Source organism: Phalaenopsis equestris, unplaced genomic scaffold, assembly GCF_001263595.1.
Source record: "Phalaenopsis equestris unplaced genomic scaffold, ASM126359v1 Scaffold000002, whole genome shotgun sequence".
Lineage (NCBI taxonomy): Eukaryota > Viridiplantae > Streptophyta > Magnoliopsida > Asparagales > Orchidaceae > Phalaenopsis > Phalaenopsis equestris.
This window is the reverse complement of record NW_018164444.1, coordinates 39,891,827-39,910,085: the sequence shown is the minus strand read 5'-3', so window position 1 is coordinate 39,910,085 and position 18,259 is coordinate 39,891,827. Positions and strand designations below refer to the sequence as shown.

The 18,259-nt window shown below is 36.1% G+C and overlaps 1 protein-coding gene across 1 annotated transcript; it reads left to right on the top strand.

The window, feature by feature from the left end:
* Nucleotides 1-8,193: 8,193 nt before the first annotated feature.
* LOC110018230 (oligopeptide transporter 1-like) lies at nt 8,194-11,922 on the top strand (the record flags this gene model as incomplete). Its single annotated transcript, XM_020715496.1, has 6 exons — nt 8,194-8,640; nt 8,745-8,842; nt 8,938-9,510; nt 9,596-9,851; nt 10,072-10,254; nt 11,124-11,922. Coding segments are annotated over 6 exons (2,181 nt in total), but the record flags the coding sequence as incomplete, so codon positions are not given.
* Nucleotides 11,923-18,259: the final 6,337 nt, after the last annotated feature.

Genomic DNA, 18,259 nt, shown 5'->3' with positions numbered 1-18,259 from the left:
GTTCATAGGGCCTTAATGTAATAAATCAGCGTGCTACTTACTGATAAGCCACAAATCTATCTCAAGGGTGGTTAACCTTACCCTAACCATATTTGTTGAGACATTTATATTGCATGTTCATTTAATTTCAAAAGATTGGCCAAGGAAATGTTCATGCAATATATTCATATTTTAGATATTTTATTGATTTTAGTTGAATATATTCTAGCAATTTAAAATTTATCCTATTGAGCTTATTTGCTATTGCCAATCACAAAGGTTATTATAAAAGAATTTATATAAAAGTGGGAATTTTTAGCTACAACCCATCATAATATAATATTGAAGATATGAAACAAGATAACACGACACTTTTCTTACATAGATAAGGGCTAATTCATTGGCTCAACATTACAATAGTAATTGCAAATCTCTCAAATAAGTCTCTAGGTGACAATTATATTGAATATTAGCAATATAAGGTATATACTAGGTAGAAGATCTACAAGGAAAGAGCTGAGAGTCGAAATTTGTCAACTTGACAAGCCAAGGATGACACTTATATAGAACCATGCAAGTAATTAATTGGCACAACCCAAAAGTGGGGCTATGAGTTAGGGCAATGGCTATTGAGTTCCAACTAACAAATGTCCAAAGGGACATTGGACTACAAGTCATCTAGCATGCAGATGTACAAGAGAGATGATATTGGTCAATGGACATATATGCAACCACAAGCAAGCACCAGAGACATGGCATGACCTCTATAGATATGTAGCCATCAATCCGCCTTAATTTGGCACAAGGTTCTCCCACAATACAGTCGTTCTGAAGGCTTCTTGTTTAAAGAACCCAAAGCACTCTAAATTAGATGGTCAAATGATAGAAAATGAAGGAAGAGTCATTGAGTGAAGAGCACAACTTAAGCATATAAATAGTCAAAACCATCGCTCTAAGATGTGTGCTTCAGAAACAAGAGACTATAGTTATCACATGAAATTGGAGATGTGCTTGGGACCGGAAGCCTTAGTTCCTCTTTGTGTGTAATCGTGTGACCGTGTAACTCTAAAGTGCATCGATGTATGGTTTTGAACACTTAGAAAAAGCCAAAGCGAGGTTTCATATAATCCCTGCTTAGCGCATAATAGGAAAGAGCCAATGGAGACAACGGTTGATGTAAGGGGATCCCATCCCTTAAGCAATATAGCCCTTCTAGAATTCATTTCAAGAGGAAAAGAGCACATACATTATTGAATCTACCTAGGATTTTGTATATTCTACTCTTAGGGCACCACCCTTTGTTGAGAGAAACTACTCCGAAAGAATCTCCTTTTAATTTCGCCATGGACTAAAATCATAAGATTCAAGAAAACCAGAACAATAAATTTAAGCATAGAAACAAAATAAAAAATAACCAGAAAAGTACATGAGAATTTTACGTGAAAAAATCAGATAATGAGAAAAAACCACAGAACAACACCACCACAAATTAAAAATCAGATAGTTTTACAAAGAACTCACACAAGTTTCATTTTCATACCCACACAATGAAACTTACAGGACGCTCTACAATCTTCCTTCTCATATCTGACGCGAACAACACAAGTTGATTCCCAGAATGCTTCTCTCCAACTCTTCTCTCCTTCACTAGAAACTTGTTGAAAAATACCCAAGAAAGTCTTAAAGATACATCATTCAAAATTGGTTTAAAACTAAAAATTTTGCGTGCCAGTTGCACCGGGCGCAAAAAGCGCCCGGACTAAACGCAAAAGTGTCCCCTTCTTTGTCAACTCTAAACCCTAAACCCTAAAAAGAAAAGCGCCCATAGGGGGCGTAAAGGCACTCATAGGTGGCACAAAGGCGCACCCTTCAAAAGCAGTGCCCACATGTTAGGCACTTGAGCACCCAAACCTGGGGCTTAGTCGTTGGGTTCTCGATCTTCCCTGGGTGCTTTGGCTCTACAAGACTAACAATCTTCCACTTTGAGATAATAACACCCAACACCAATCCTCTATACCTGCACCTCTATCTGAATTGCCATCATATTCATGTATCATAGGGTGGCTCAACCCTGGTCTTTAACCTTCATGAAACCCAACTGAAGCCAAGCACGACTTCAGTTTTTCAACAGTCATCACTTTCGTCAACATATCCGCAAGATTATGAGCTATGTGTCTTCTCTAGAAACAACTGCCCATCCTTAAGAAAATAGAGAATGAAATGATACCTTAACTAAATGTGTTTTATACTGGCATGAAAATCAACGATCTTAACAAGATGAATCACACTCATATTATCACTGAAGAGTTTTCCAATCCCCCACCCCTTGCCCAGTTCTGCCATTATAAACCATGTAGCCAAATCATTTCCTTACTAGCAACAGTAATAGCAATATATTCGGCCTCCATAGTGGAAAGTACAACGACCTTCTACAACCTGAAAACCCAACTCACCGCTGTGCTCCCCGATGTGCAGATATACCCCGTTGTATTTCTCATACTGTCCACATCTCCTGTCAGATCTGAATCTACAAATCCCTATAGACTGATCCCTGCACTTCCACAACAAAGTGTCATGTTGATTGTTCCCCTTAAATATCTAAGAATCCACTTTACCGTCTTCCAATGATGTGTGTCTGGATTGCCCATGTACCTGTAGACCACTCCCACTACATATGCAATATCTATCATGGTACAAATCATCACATACATCAAACTTCCAATTGCTGAAACACATGGAGTTCTCTCCATCTATGCTTGCTCTGCTTCAGAGTTAGGCGATAGCTCCTTAAATAATTTAAAGTGACTACCTAAGTGAGTATTTACTGTTTGTCTCACTTACGTTGAACCTCTGTAGGTTTTTTTCAACATACTCTGCCTAAGCCAATTTTTGTGTTCCTACACTCATATACTTGTTGATTCTCATTCCGAGGATCTTGCTGGTTCGACCTAAATCCTTCGTCTTAAACTCACTTAATAACTGATCCTTCATTCCCTGATTTTCTCCATATTTTTTTCCTACAATCAGCATGTCATCCACATACTAAAGAAACAAAATATAATAGTTACTGAAGTATTTAATGAAGTAACAGTGGTGTGACTGACACTTCAAATACCCATTGTCTAGCATAAACTTGTCAAACTTTTGTACCACTGTCTAAGGGCTAGCTTCAAGCCACAGAGGCTCTTCTTCAATCTGCAGACCAAACCTTCTTTTCTTAGAACCTTGTTGTGCTGCACCATATACAATTCCTCCTCCAGATCTCCACTTAAGAAAACTGTTTTTACATCCATCTGCTCCAGATGTAGATCTTCTGCTACTAGACTCAGCACAACCCTCATCTTCGCCACTAGGGAGAAGAACTCTGTATAATCCATTCCTTCCCTTTGTTGAAAACCCTTCACAATAAGTCATGTCGTGTAACGCTTCCTACCATCAGACTCCTTATTCGACAAGTAGACCCACTTGTTGTGCACTAATCTTTTTTCATTTGGTAGTACTGTCAAATCTCAAGTTTGATTTGACTCCAAATATTACATTTCTTCATCCATGGCAAGCTTCCACTCCCTTGAATATTCAACTTCAGTGGCCTCCTCAAAGTACCTTGGTTCACCACTATCAGTTAGTAGCAAATAGTATAAGGAAGAAGAATACATTTGTATGGGTTGTTTCACTCTGCTAGATCTCCTAACTTCTGTAGCAGATGTCTGAGGAGCTTCCAGTACTCCTTCTAGTTGAGCACTTCTTCTATCTTCATTTTATTGACCACTAGTATCATCTATCTCCACATATTTGGATTCTTCAGAAGTAGCTGAAAGATTGTCCCGAGTTTGACCCTGTCCTTTTACATGTCCATCTCGTTGAAGGTGACATCCCTGTTCCTGATGAATTTTTTATTCTGATAATCCCAGAACTTGTACTCAAACTCATCTGAGTCATATCCAATAAAGTTTCACTTAACAGATTTCGAGTTAAGTTTACTTCTAAACCTGCATTAACATGCACATATGCAGAAAACCAAAATACTCTTAAATGAGATAGACATACCTTTTTGTCACTCCAGGCTTCTTTAGGTAAGTCTTCCTTTAAAGGCACTAACAAACTACGATTAACCAGATAAACTGCAGTGTTAACTGTTTCAGCCCAAAACTATTTTGACAAGCTTGCATGCAACCTTATGCTCTTAGCACTCTTCGTGATTGTTCTGCTCATGCGCTCAACTACACCATTCTGTCGCAGTGTCCTTGGGACAATGAACTCATGCCTAACCTGCTCGGTAGCACAGAAATTTCTATAATTTTGATCACGGTACTCACCCCCATTATCTGAACTGAGACACTTCAGCTTCAAGTCTGTAGCATTTTCTACTAGTCTTCATTTCTTAAAGACTTCAAATACATCAGATTCATGTTTTATGAAATAAGCCGAAACATTTCTCGTGTGATCATCAATAAATGTGACAAAATAGTGAGAACCTCCAAGAAGACTGAACTGGAGTATTTCCCCATACAACAGTTTGCACTAACTCCAGTTTCTTTGACTTCGCCATTGACCCACTCTTCAAAAAAGAAACTTTCTTATGCTTCACATATATATAATCTTCACAGAAATCCAGATCAACTAATTACAAACCCTGAAGCTTATTATTTGAAGGTAGGGACTTCATAGATTTCTCTCGCTCATATGGCCAAGCCCGATGCCACAGACCCATCCGCCCTTATTCTAGCCACATTAATGAAATTATTCATTTCACTGATCAAATAAAAAGTCCTTTCAATTTTGCCCCAAGCCATCAATAATGACCCCTGGTCACCTTCCACGAATAACATATGAAAGTAGTCACAAGTCTCGACTTTGTCAGCTGAGATAAGATTTCTCTTCAAACTTGGAATATGTTTGACTTCAGTAAGCTTCCAGATTGTTCTATTCGACAACTTCAAATCAACATCACCCTTTCCTACTATATTGCAGACCTTGTTATCTCTCAAATAACCCTTCCCTAGATCATTCTGACTATTGTTTTTAAAAACCTCTTTATTGAAGCAAATATAAAAAGAGACACATGAATCCACTATGCAGGACTCAGTGCTGACTAGGGATAACACTAGGGAGTCAGTTTGAATTTCACTGGTGAAAACATTAGTAGAGAAACTACTATCCTGTTCTCCACCACCATTCCTTGGAGCTTTACAATCCTTCTTGAAATGTGTTCACTGGTGAAAACATTAGTAGAGAAACTACTATCATGTTCTCCCCCACCAGCTTTCCTTGGAGCTTTACAATCCTTCTTGAAATGTGCTTTCTTACCGCAGTTCCAGTATTCTTCTCTGCTTGGCTTTCCTTCTTTGGACTTGGATCTGCCTATGCTTATATTTCTGCCCAAATTCATTCCCCTGTTATCAACATCCAATGTAGAACCTGAATATTCATCATTCACAGTTTTTTTGCGAACTTCTTCATTCAGCATCAGACCCTCAATGTCATCAAAGTTCAACTTCAAAAAACCTGAAGAGTTACTCATCATCGTCACCAAACCATCCCAACTGTTTAGCAATGAAGATAGTATCACCAGTGTTCTGACCTCATCAACCTTCATCCCCACATAACACAATTGACTCGTCACAGTGTTGAACTTATTGAGTTGCTCCACCACTAAACCGTCTTCCACCATCTTCAAGTTGAATAATTTGTTCATCAGAAAAACTTTATTGGAAGCATAAGATTTTTTGTACATCTTGGTCAATGCCCCCATTAGATCCACCGTAGTATTCTCATTCATAATATTGAAAGAAACAAATGAGAAAAGTGATAACCCGATCAAACATAAGGTCGTTCAATCCAACAATTCTCATTCTTTCATAGACATGGACTCAGGCTTCCTTGTGATTCCTTATAGTGGCAAGTACATTTTTTTTATCAAACAACAAATCCTCTACCCGCAACTTCCAGAAAGCGATATTCGTCCCATTGAACTTCTTCACCTTGAACCTTGCTTCTTCACTCATTGCTTCTATTTGAATCGAACCCCGCTCTGATATCAGTTTGTTGGGAGAAACTATTCGAAAAAAATCTCCTTCTAGTTTTACTGCGGAATAGGATTACGGGATTTGGGAAAACTAGAACAATAAATTTAAACAAAAAGACAATAAAAAAAAATAATAATACGAGAATTTTACGTGGAAAAACCCGAGAACGAGAAAAAATCACGAAGCCACACCACCACAAATTCAATATGAAAATCAGATATTTTTACAAAGAACTCACAAAGTTTTTTCTCCACACCCACACAAAGAAACTTACAAGACGCACCACAATCTTCCTTCTCCGATCCGACGCGAACAACATACACCGAGATCCCAGAAATTTTCCTATCCAACTCTTCTCTCCTTCACTAGGAACTTGTTAAATAACATCCGAGGAAGTCTTAAAGAAAAGCCGCTCGAAATTGGTTTAAAACAAATAATTTTGCGTACCAACTAATCTGAGTGCAAAAGCGCCCGTCTCTTGGGAAGCAGAATCGCGCTCAGCATAGTTGGGTGCTTTGGCGCCAAAGGGGAGCACAAAGGCACACCCTTTTCTATCGAGCGCCAAAACATGGGCGTAAAAACGCCCATAGTGGGCGCAAAGGCGCCTCCTTTAGAAGCAGCGCCCAAATTTTTTTCGCTTGAGCTCCCAAGCACTGCGCTTAGGCATCGGGTTCTTGGTCTTCCCTCAGTACTTTGGCTCCAGAAGACTAACACATATAACTACCTTGGAGCATTGACTTTAAACACCTTAGGTAAAAATTTCTTAGCTATTGACTAATAAATAGATAAGCTCTTGAATTGACAAATAGAAGAGATATGAGAAGAATCTCTTTGGGAAGATCCTTAGTCTTCCTTCTAAACGGAAGTACTTCAAAAATGACTTATTTGGGGAATGCCCCCAGTCCATGCCACTACAAACGAAAATTGGCAAAAGATTGGCTAGAGGATAGCTTGCTAAAAGCAGGTTCATGGGACAAGGAACCGTCATAATTTTCAAAAAAAATGTATGTTATAATTTTCCTTTTTAATAGATATTTTAAACTAAGTATTATACTGTAAATATTGTTGACCTGCTTTTATTTAATAGCATAAAATATTTATTTCAAAGACAAAAACATAACACATTTTTATTCAAAATTATATCGGTTCCCTGTCCCACGAATATGCTTTTAGCTAGCTATCCCAATGGCTAACTCTAGTCGATCTTTTGCAAATTTTCTTTTCTAGTGATACACATGCATATAAATACATACACATATTTACATCTATAATTAATGGTTTTAAGGAATAACAGAGGCAAAAACACTGTGAGGAAGAGAACAAGCATCCTCTTATTAGGAGAAAAGTCCATCTTGGACTCAACAACAAAATAATTTCATAAAGAAAGACTATTCTACTCAAAATAGTCACACATCGTATGATCAAATTGACATTTAACTTAGTTTTATCAATCCATATTTTTAGTGCAAAATAACCCATGAAATCAAATCAAAATTAAAAATTGGTGTAGTTTTTTAATTATCTTCTAAAGCAAATTTAGTCGTCAATTCTCATAGTAGAAAAGCTAGGTGTGGATATCTTAATCAAGCTTAAGTTAAGATGATTTCAAATATTTTGAATTTTCTTTGAGATGTATGAAACAAATGAACATAAATCAACTCTTGTATAGCACTCATCAAAGTAAATCCAAATGTTTTAAAACCAATCTTAACCAGACTTCAATAAAGATCGCCCCCATTTTGGAGAAAAATTGACACCTTGACATCTCCTTGCATTTTCAACTCTATCAGAAATCTTACTACCCTTTTACTATTGTGCCACATTTTTTTTATTTCATTATAAATGAAAGTAATTTAAACAGTTTCAAGAACAAAACCTGAATGTCTTCAACACAACCCGATGCCATCTATTCTAGAAGAAATCTGAACAGCTTCATTAACGAAACATCCTATCATCATGCAACAACAGTCTCAAATCAGTTGAACCCATATTCAGGCATATTTAAATTTCCATTCAATTAAAAAAAAAACAAGAAAGAATAAAAAATATCAACATTTTGTGACCTGAAATAAGCTCTTGGAAGAAAGAGTTATCACAATTTAACTTACCAAATATATATAAATGATTTGTAGAGAACTCAGCTCTTGGATAAAGAGAGTGACCACAAGTAAACTGACAAACTAAATCATTTACAGTTGAAGAGAACAATCATCCCATTGAGGAGGTAAGGCTAACGGTGGACCCAGTTGACAATCCAAAACAATCTGCATTAACATTTCGAACATGGCTGCTTGGAGTGAGCTCCTGTGTGTTGCTCTCCTTCATAAATCAGTTTTTTGGGTTCAGGAAAAATACACTGTATATCAGTTCAGTTTGCGTTCAAATTGTAACACTGCCCATCGGGAGGTTTCTTGCAGTAACTCTCCCCAAGAAAGACATAAAGCTCCCATTCACTAACTGGGCCTTCTCGCTCAACCCGGGATCATTTACAATGAAAGAACATTGTCTTATAGCCATTTTTGCAGGCACAGGAGCAGATGGCGTTTATTCGGTTCATATTGTCACTGTCGTCAAAGCTTTCTACCATAGAAAGATCAATCTCAGGGCAGCTTTCCTGCTAGCACAAACATCACAGGTGAGAAACTAGATTAAAAGTGCATAACTAGCAATTTTTTGTTTTTTTAAGCTTTCCTTCGTAATTTAGGATTAAGTTATACTTCTCTTTGAAACAAATTACAGCTGCTTGGTTATGGTTGGGCTGGTATTTTCAGAAAATTCCTGGTTGAATCTCCATATATGTGGTGGCCAGCAAACCTTGTTCAAGTCTCCCTCTTCAAGTATTAAATTTACAAACTTGTCGGTAATGGATATCTGCATTCATAACATATATTATTTTAGAGAATATCTTACCACTTGCTCACTAATTTCGCAGAGCACTGCATCAAAAGGAGAGCAGAAAGAAGGGAGCAATAACACAGTTTCAATTCTTCATCATTGTCTTCATAGCAAGCTTTGCATACTATGTCATCCCTGGCTTCATCTTCCCAGCCATCTCTGCCATCTCTTTTATCTGTTTAGTATATAAGAACTCCGTCACAATGCAGCAAATTGGTTCGGGACTAAACGGACTTGGAATTGGCTCTTTTGGTCTTGACTGGTCCACAGTTGCTGGCTTCCTTGGCAGCCCATTAGCCACACCCTCAATGGCTATATTTAACATAATGATAAGCTTCTTCTTAAAAATTTATGTTCTCCTCCCAATTACATATTGGACCAACACTTACAACGCCAAACGGTTCCCTATGATCTCCTCCAATGTCTTTGACAGTTCTGGAAACATCTACAACATCACAAGGATCATCAATGGCGGAACATTTACTCTAAATGTTCAAGAACAAGAGAACTACAGCAAGATTAACACTAGTATTATATTTTCCTTCTCCTATGGCCTGAGTTTTGCAACCTTAACAGCTTCCATCATGCATGTTGCTCTACATAATGGGAAGTATGAAAAAATGAAAAGCTAAGGCTAATTACATCAATTATTTTTCTATTTAAACTTAATTGAATTATCTTTAATTATTTATCAGGGATATTTGGAAGATGTGGAAAAATGCTAGAGATAAGATGGAGGATGTTCATACAAGTTTGATGAAGAGAAATTATGAGCCAGTACCTCAATGGTGGTTCCATGTTCTCTTAATTTCTACACTTGGACTCTCCATTTTTACATGCTTAGGTTTTAACAGACAACTACAACTTCCATGGTGGGGGTTATTCTTTGCTTGCGGCATGGCTTTTCTCTTCACATTACCTTTTGGAGTTATCCAGGCAACTACAAATCAGGTCTGCTGCCCTTTAATTTTATTGTTTGTTCTTTATTAAAAAAAAAGAAAAAAACAGCAAACCATTAAAGGGCACAGAATATTTCTTAGGCAAAATAAACTATTACTAGTAGGCCAATTGGCCATACCGTAAATTAAAATGTCTAAAAGAAAAACTTTTCAAATTTGTGCTATAATGATGAATTACTATTAGTTTATAAAATTTAAAAATTGCAATACAGGGAGTAGGGCTCTATGTCATTACAGAGTACATCATAGGCTTAATATTACCTGGAAAGCCTCTTGCAAATGTGACATTCAAGACTTATGGCAGCATCAGTGTTAACCACGCACTCACACTTCTTAGTGACCTAAACTTGGGAAAATACATGAAGATACCACCAAAGTCCATGTTTATTGTACAGGTAACTTCCTAAAGCAAATAAAAGAAATCCTAACTTTCATTTCTGCACATTAAAAAGACATCACAATTAAAATATTTAAACACCAGCTATAAAAAAAACTACCAAGATCATGTATTTTACAACATACTACATCAATCTGATAAACACAAAGTTTCCTGAAAAGTGTTTTTTTTTTGTTTGATTGTTTATATTAAGAAAAAAATAAAATAAAATAAAGAGTTTTAGGTCTGTTTTGGCTTTATATGCACCATTCTACGCTCAAAAAAGTTCTAATTACAGTTCTTCAGTGTAATTTCACTTGTTAATGAACATGATAGTTACTCAAACATTACGAATGATTATAAACATGAATATGAATTTCACTTCTTAATGAACATGATAGTTACTCAAACATTATGAATGATTATAAACATGCATATGCACAGATGATAACCATATTATTTCAACACTGAAACAGAGATACAAATGTTGAATCACAAGCATCCATCACCGTCTAACAATAACATTTCCATCACATATTTAGGGGTTGTTTGGGATCAATTTTATTTTTTATTTTTATTATTATTTTTTTTAATTTTGTTTTGAAACAAAATATGTTTGACATATTTGATTAAGATATAATTGTTTTTTAAAGCAATCAAAACACCTATTATTTTAAGTGTTTTGAAGAAAATGTTAATTTGTTTTTAGAAATAAAAAACAAAACACATAGAAAACATACAAAAAAAATGTTTTTTTTTTAATTTAAAAAATAATAAAATTGATCACAAGCAATCACTTAGTCATCCCAGCATATGACATCATCATTGAAATAGTTATATCTTCAGAACACTGACTTCTACCTATGTTTTTTTAAAAAAAAATTTCAGTTGACAGGTACCATAATAGCAACATGTGTTCAATTTGCAACAACATGGTTTCTTCTTAACTCTGTAAAGAATATATGCGACACAAGCAAACTTCCTCCAGGGAGCCCATGGACTTGCCCTGTGGATAACTTCCTCTTCACTATCAACATCATTTGGGGTCTTGTAGGCCCTAAGAGAATATTTGGCAAACTTGGTCATTACTCACTTCTGAACTATTTCTTCTTAATAGGTTTCCTGTTACCCATTCCGTTTTGGTTGCTTGCTAAGGCATTCCCTGAGACGAGGTGGCTAAAACATATTCACATTCCCCTGCTACTCTCCGGCGGAGGTGCCATCCCACCAGCGCACACAGTGAACTACACAATGTGGGGTATGGTCGGTATTTACTTCAATTATTACATTTACAGAAGGCACAAGAACTGGTGGGCAAGACATACCTATGTGATGTCGGCGGCCTTAGAAGCTGGAGTAGCTTTCATGGGAGTGCTAATCTTCTTTGCTATGCAATTTAGGAACATCAATGGCATAGATTGGTGGGGTGGTGATGCAAGTGATTATTGTCCGCTAGCTAATTGTCCTACAAGTCCTGAGGTTGTTGTGAAAGGATGTCCAATCATGCAATAACATGAAAGTTCTCTAGCTAACAAGATCAATGTAGCTAAAGCTCATCAGAATATTTAGGATTATGCATCCATCAATCCTTGTGCTGTAAGTTGGCCTAGTAAATATACATACTAAGGTATCTCCCTTTTAGCATTCAAAAAAAGAAGAGAAATGTTAAATTTCAGCCAAGATAAAAATAAAATTGTATTGTTGTCGTTTATGTTCACTTGGGTCATGCACTCTAGGGGATAAACAACTAATATGAAGGCGCTGGAAAATAGTTGTTTTTTCTCAATTAGATAATCTACATTGTGTACAACAACAACCAACAACAACAGTACAACAACAACAACAATAAACCTTTATCCCACTAAGTGGAGTCGGCTACATGAATCCTTCTTTTCCATTGTGTTCTATTGAATGTCATATTTTAATTAAATTCTAATAAATTAAGATGATTTTTTATACAAAATGTTCAAGTCTTTCTAAGTTTATCTCTGTCTTTCTTAACATAAGTCGAATCTAAAACATCTACTCTCCTAATCGGATCATCAAATAGTCGACGTCTAATGTGACCAAACCATCTAAGACGACTCTCACTAATTTTGTCCATCACTGGAGCTGCAACAACCCTATCACAGAAATATTCATTTCGCATTTTGTCTCTAAGTATAAAGCCACTCATCCACCTAAGTATTCTCATCTCGACAACACTCAACTTAGTTTTATGCTTCTCTTTTAAAGGCCAACATTCAGCTCCATAGAGCATTGCAGGCCTCATCACCATCTTATAAAATTTTCTTTTCCGTCTAAGTCGTACTTTTCTATCATACAATAAGTCGTACTTTTCTATCACACAATAGGCTCAAAGTATTCTTCCACTTCAACCAATCAACTTGAATTCTACTAATAACATCCCCATCTATATCATCATCACTTTGACAATAGACTCAAGATATCTAAAGCGTTCATACCTTTTAATAATTTGATCACCCATAGTAACAATTTTGTCACTAGAGCTACTACTACTAAAATTACATTCCATGAATTCAAATTAGTTCTACTCAAACAAAGGCCTTTAAACTCCAACGTAGACATCCATAATTCAAGTTTTTTCTGGTCTTATCCACAAGAAGGATATCATCAGCAAAAACAATACACCATGGTACATCCTTTTGTAAATGTTCAGTAAGAGCATCCATAACTGAAGCAAAAAAGATATGAACTTAAAGACGATCCCCGATGTAATCCAAATGAAATATGAAAATAATTGGTCAATCCTCTATTCGAACAGAGGTAACAGCTCTAGTATACATATCTTTGATTACTTGAATATAAATCATATCAACACATTTCTTTTCTATAACTCTCCAAAAGATATCTCTTGGAACCTCATCGAAAGTATTTTCAAGATCAATAAAAATCATATGTAGATTCTCCTTATTCTCTCTGAACATCTCCATCAAACTTCTCAATAAAAGTATAGCTTCCATAGTAGACCTGCTTGGTGTCAAAGTTTTGAGAAAAATAGACTAAATTCTGAATAGGCTCAACTGATTTTTCCCTTTGCTTTCATTTTATTAAATAACAATCTTACAATCTATTTTAGGTACAAAATAAAGTGCATATAATCTATTTTATGTAACTTAATAATACATCTTTTTAATCTAAATATTCAACTAAAAAAAAATATATCAGAGTAAAGATATTGGAAATAAGAAAGCTTCTAATTATAGAAAACTCTTAATTTAGCCGACTGATTTCCATCATTCATGATTGACATCCTCACCTCAAACTGATGCTGACTGATCAGAAAGCATCAATCTGCCAACAAGAAACTGATAACACTGCCGAGATAAAAAAATCCTCAAATCGTGAGTGTCGAAGCTTCAGAGTGTCGAAGCTTCAGATTGTCGAAGCCCAAGAGTGTCAAGCCTGAGAGTGCCGAAGCCTGAAAGTGTCGAAGACTAAGAGTGTCGAAGTCTAAAAATGTCGAAACCTAAAGCCCAAAAGTGATGAAGCCCGAAGCCTGAAAGTGCAGAAGCCTGAAAATGCCGAAGCCCAAGAGGGCCGAAGCAGAAGACTGTTGAAGCCCGAAAGGCCGAAGCCTAAAAATGCCGAAACACAAAAATGCCAAAGCCCAAAAGTGTCGAAGCCCGAAAGGTCGAAGCCCTAGAGGCCGAAGTTTCAGAGTGTCGAAGCCCTCTTGGAGTGCCAAAGACCGAGAGGCAGAAGCCTCAGAGTGCCTAAGCCCCGAGAGAGCTCAAGAGTGTCGAAGAAGCCCTAGATGTTGATGAGAGAGACGAAGATGGAGACGTCAGAGTAGCAATTGGAGAGACCCATCTGCCCCATATTATTCATTACAGCCATCCCCGTTCTCACGCCACAGAGAAACGAGACGAACAATGACCAGAACTCCAATTTCCTCATAGCTTCCCATATAGTATGTCCTCTTCGATCTCCAGTTTCTTCTGAATCCGCTTTCCGCTTTCCCCGATCGCCACTCACTGTCGGTTCCGTCGGTAATTTTTTTTTTCCGTGCTGCTACCGGTGAGGAGCGGCGCTTGAATCAGACTCTCAGCCACCTCCAGGTCTGTTCCCCGATCGCCACTCACTGTCGGTTCCGTCGGTAGTTTTTTTTTTTCGTGCTGCTACCGGTGAGGAGCGGCGCTTGAATCACAGCCACCTCCAGGTCTAAATCAACCACTCGCAGTGAGGATGATCGAGCCTTGAACCAGAGGAACGTCGGCACGATAGTCGGAGTGGCGAGAAGAACGATGAGACCAGCAGAGAAGATCCGAGAGATTCTACGCGTCATTCACAGCGACGGTTGGCTTTGTCTGGAACTCGTCGAATCGGAGGAAGAAGGCGATGGAGAGTTGCGATAGCGGGATTGAAATTGACGACGGAGATGATTTCGCGTCAGAGTTCCAAACGATGTCTCACGGAGGAAGACCATAGCGATGGCTCAGAGAACAACAGATACGACGACTAGCATGAGGATGAAAGAGTCTGGGACATCGGTAAAAAGAGCAGAGCAGAGATCAGTGAAGATGGCGGTGTTGAGTCCCACGTAGCCCTTCAGTATCCTGAGATCGTACCACGATTACCATGAAAATTGTGTACGCACGTCACCAGAACCGCCATGTTCATCCACGTTGTGTTGTTGCCGCCCTTGCCGCCCATATAGAGGACTACATATCTGTAACTGAAGCCTGAGATGAACCGGTAGAAGGCAAATCGAAGGCGGAGAAATAGTTCCTCCCTTCCCGCGGTAGAAGGCGAATCAAAGGAGGAGAAATAGTTCCTCCCTTCCCGCAAGAAGACCAGCAGGAAGAGAGTTTTGACGGTCCTTCAACGATTGTCGGTGGTTAGGGCAAAAATTTGGCTCTGATACTATATCAAAATTTTGAGAAAAATAGGCTAAATTCTGAATAGGCTCAATTGACTTTTCTCTTTGCTTTTATTCCATTAAATAGCAATCTTACAATCTATTTTAGGTACAAAATAATGTGCATATAATCAATTTTAGGTAACTTAATAAAACATATTATTAATCTAAATATTCAGCTAAAAAGGAAATATATCAGAGTAAAAATATCAGAAATAAGAAAACTCTTAATTTAGCTGTCTGATTTTCATCCTTCCTGATTGACACTTGGCATAAATCCAAATTGATTATGAGAAATCTTTGTACTACGTCCTATGTTCAATTATCCTCTCCCATAATTTTAAAGTATGAAACATCCTTAATTTCATTATAATTTACACACTCTTGTGCACCCAAAGACCAAACCAAAGACCAAAAAACTCTTACTTAACTCATGCATCTTTTTAGCTTTAAAAATAATATTAAAGAGTTTAGTAAGCCAAGAAACTCCCAATTCTCCTATATATTTATACACTTCAATTGGATATCATCAGGTCCTACAGATTTTTCACCATTAATTTTATTTAAATCCTCAAACTCTTTTTTACTAATGTCACGGTAAAAACAGAACATTTTATAATTATTAATAATATTAAAATCATCAAGGCCGATCATATTTTCAAAAACTTCATTAAAAGTTTATCAAAATAACTCACCCACCTATGTTGAATATCTTTTTCTAAGAAAATCACCTTTTAATTTCATTTTTAATACACTTTACTCGAGTTAAATCCTTACTTTTCTTTTCTCTTTGTTTGGCTAGTATATACATATTTTTTTCACCTTCTTAAGTATCTAATTTATTATAAAGAGCACTAAAAGCAGAATATTTAGCATCACCAAATGTTCTCTTAGACTCCCTATGGGCATTTTATATTTTTCTCAGCTCTCTGAGCTTTTACATTTAAACCAATTTTTATAACACAACTTATATTTTATCTTTCCTTGTTATTCCACCACCAATTATTTTTATTTATAGAAACTTTTTATTTTAATTCTCCAAATACATATTCTCCAAATACATTTTTTGTCCAAATACATTTTTTGTCACTTGTTTAATAATATTTATTATTTTATCCCACATAGAATTTGTTTCTTCAAGAACATCCCAAATCTTAAAATCTTAAGGTTCACTCATAAAAATAATTTTATTTGTTTTTTAGGTGCTCTCATCTAATTCTACGACAATGATTCCTAATGTTCTTTATTTTACAACTCTTCATCTTAAAATTCATAACTAATAATCGATGTTGAGTCCTTAAATCCTCACTTGAAATGTCCTTAGAATCTTTACATTCTCGATGATCTCTTCTTCTCACAAGAATATAATCAATTTATGTTTTATTAAATCCATTCTTATAAGTAATAATATGCAAATATCTTTTCTGAATAAAGTATTAGCAATAACAAAATCATATGTTGAAGCAGAATATAATATGACTCTACCTTCTTCATTAATCACTAAAGAAATGTAGCTATCATGAAAATTTCTAAAATCAGCTATCACTCTACCGACATGTCCATTTAAATATTCTCCAATAGAAATTCTTTCTTCAAGAGGTACTATTTATATTAAGTTTTCTAAGTCATTCCAGAATTATTCATTAGAACTTATATCTAAACCTACTTGAGAAGTATAAGCACTTATAATATTAAAAATCTTAGTATCAACAATTTTTTTAATAACTATTATTCTATCTTCAATTCTATTAATTTATACAACATTATCTTTCAAACTCTTATTTGTAATTACACCTACAATATTTTTTGTGCGACTCTTAACTAAAAACCAAAATTTAAAACCTAAGTTATCAATCTCCTTAGCATTTTCTCCAACCCATTTAGTTTCTTCAATGCATGAGATATTTATCTTTCTATGAATCATAATATCAACTAATTCCAATAATTTGCATGTGAGAGTACCTATATTCCAAGATCTTATCCTAATATTAGTTTCATTAACTAAATTATTTACCCGCATCCGTTCGTAACGTGGGAACCTTTGCTTATTTGATACTACACACGGGCGCCGATGTAACGACCCTTGCACATTTTTCACTGTATTCAAGTCATACAGCGCGTTACTTCTAGGGGACGCCTTAGCTTTACACATTTTTCACTGTATTCAAGTCATACAGCGCGTTGCTTCTAGGGGACGCCTTAGCTTTACAAAATGATCAAAAGGATTCACTTCATGATTTTCCGATAAATTTTACGCTAATTATCGACTACCTAATGCAACCCTACACTTTTAACATCGGGGATTCGGGACCCGCAATGATAGTGTTAAAATATAATTTAGGGATAATTTTGTAAACACATAAAAGTGGTTGCCATGGCCCAAGAAATTATTTGACCAGCGGCCCATGTAGGTCTCGAACCTGTCCTTCGTGTTATTAGCATGACGCTCTAACCAACTGAGCTAATAGGCCAATTGCTTTATACCAACATTGTGTGAACATTAAAAAATATAACACTCCTAAATCCAATGTTCAAAAATCCGTCTGAGGCAACTTATTTAGCTCGGTGCATTTTGAAAACGCATCCAAACCTGTTTGGGTAAACTGCATTTTGGTAGCTTTTTCAAAAAACTAAATTTTCAAACAGCCGAAATAAGCATTTTCACACATTTCCTAGCTAGGTGCGCTGACAGCTTTCTAGCTGTGGTTTGGCTTTTCTACAAAAAAAAAAAAAAATTAGTAGTCACCATTGTTTTTTGATCAGTAGATTATTTTTCAGCAGCTTATTCAGAAGCTTATTAATAAGCTGCAGCTGCACCAAACTGACCCTAAGTCTCCAGCTGAGTTAATTATGTTGCCATTAATTAACTTTGATTTGATTTTGGAGATGGGTTGGTTGTTTGAGTATCAACGTAGCATAGATTATCATAAAGAGAGAATTAAGTTTATTTAAAAGATTATAAAAGTAAATCATTTTTAGGAGAAGAAAAGGTTCAATTTTGAAGAATTGAATGGGAAGAATTAACACTATAGGATTTGGTGTTATTAAATCCTATAAATAAATAAATAAAGCTCTGGTGAATTTGAAGTTTATGCTTGTAGTGAATAAATTTGTACATTATTTTTTAGATTTAGGAGTTGCA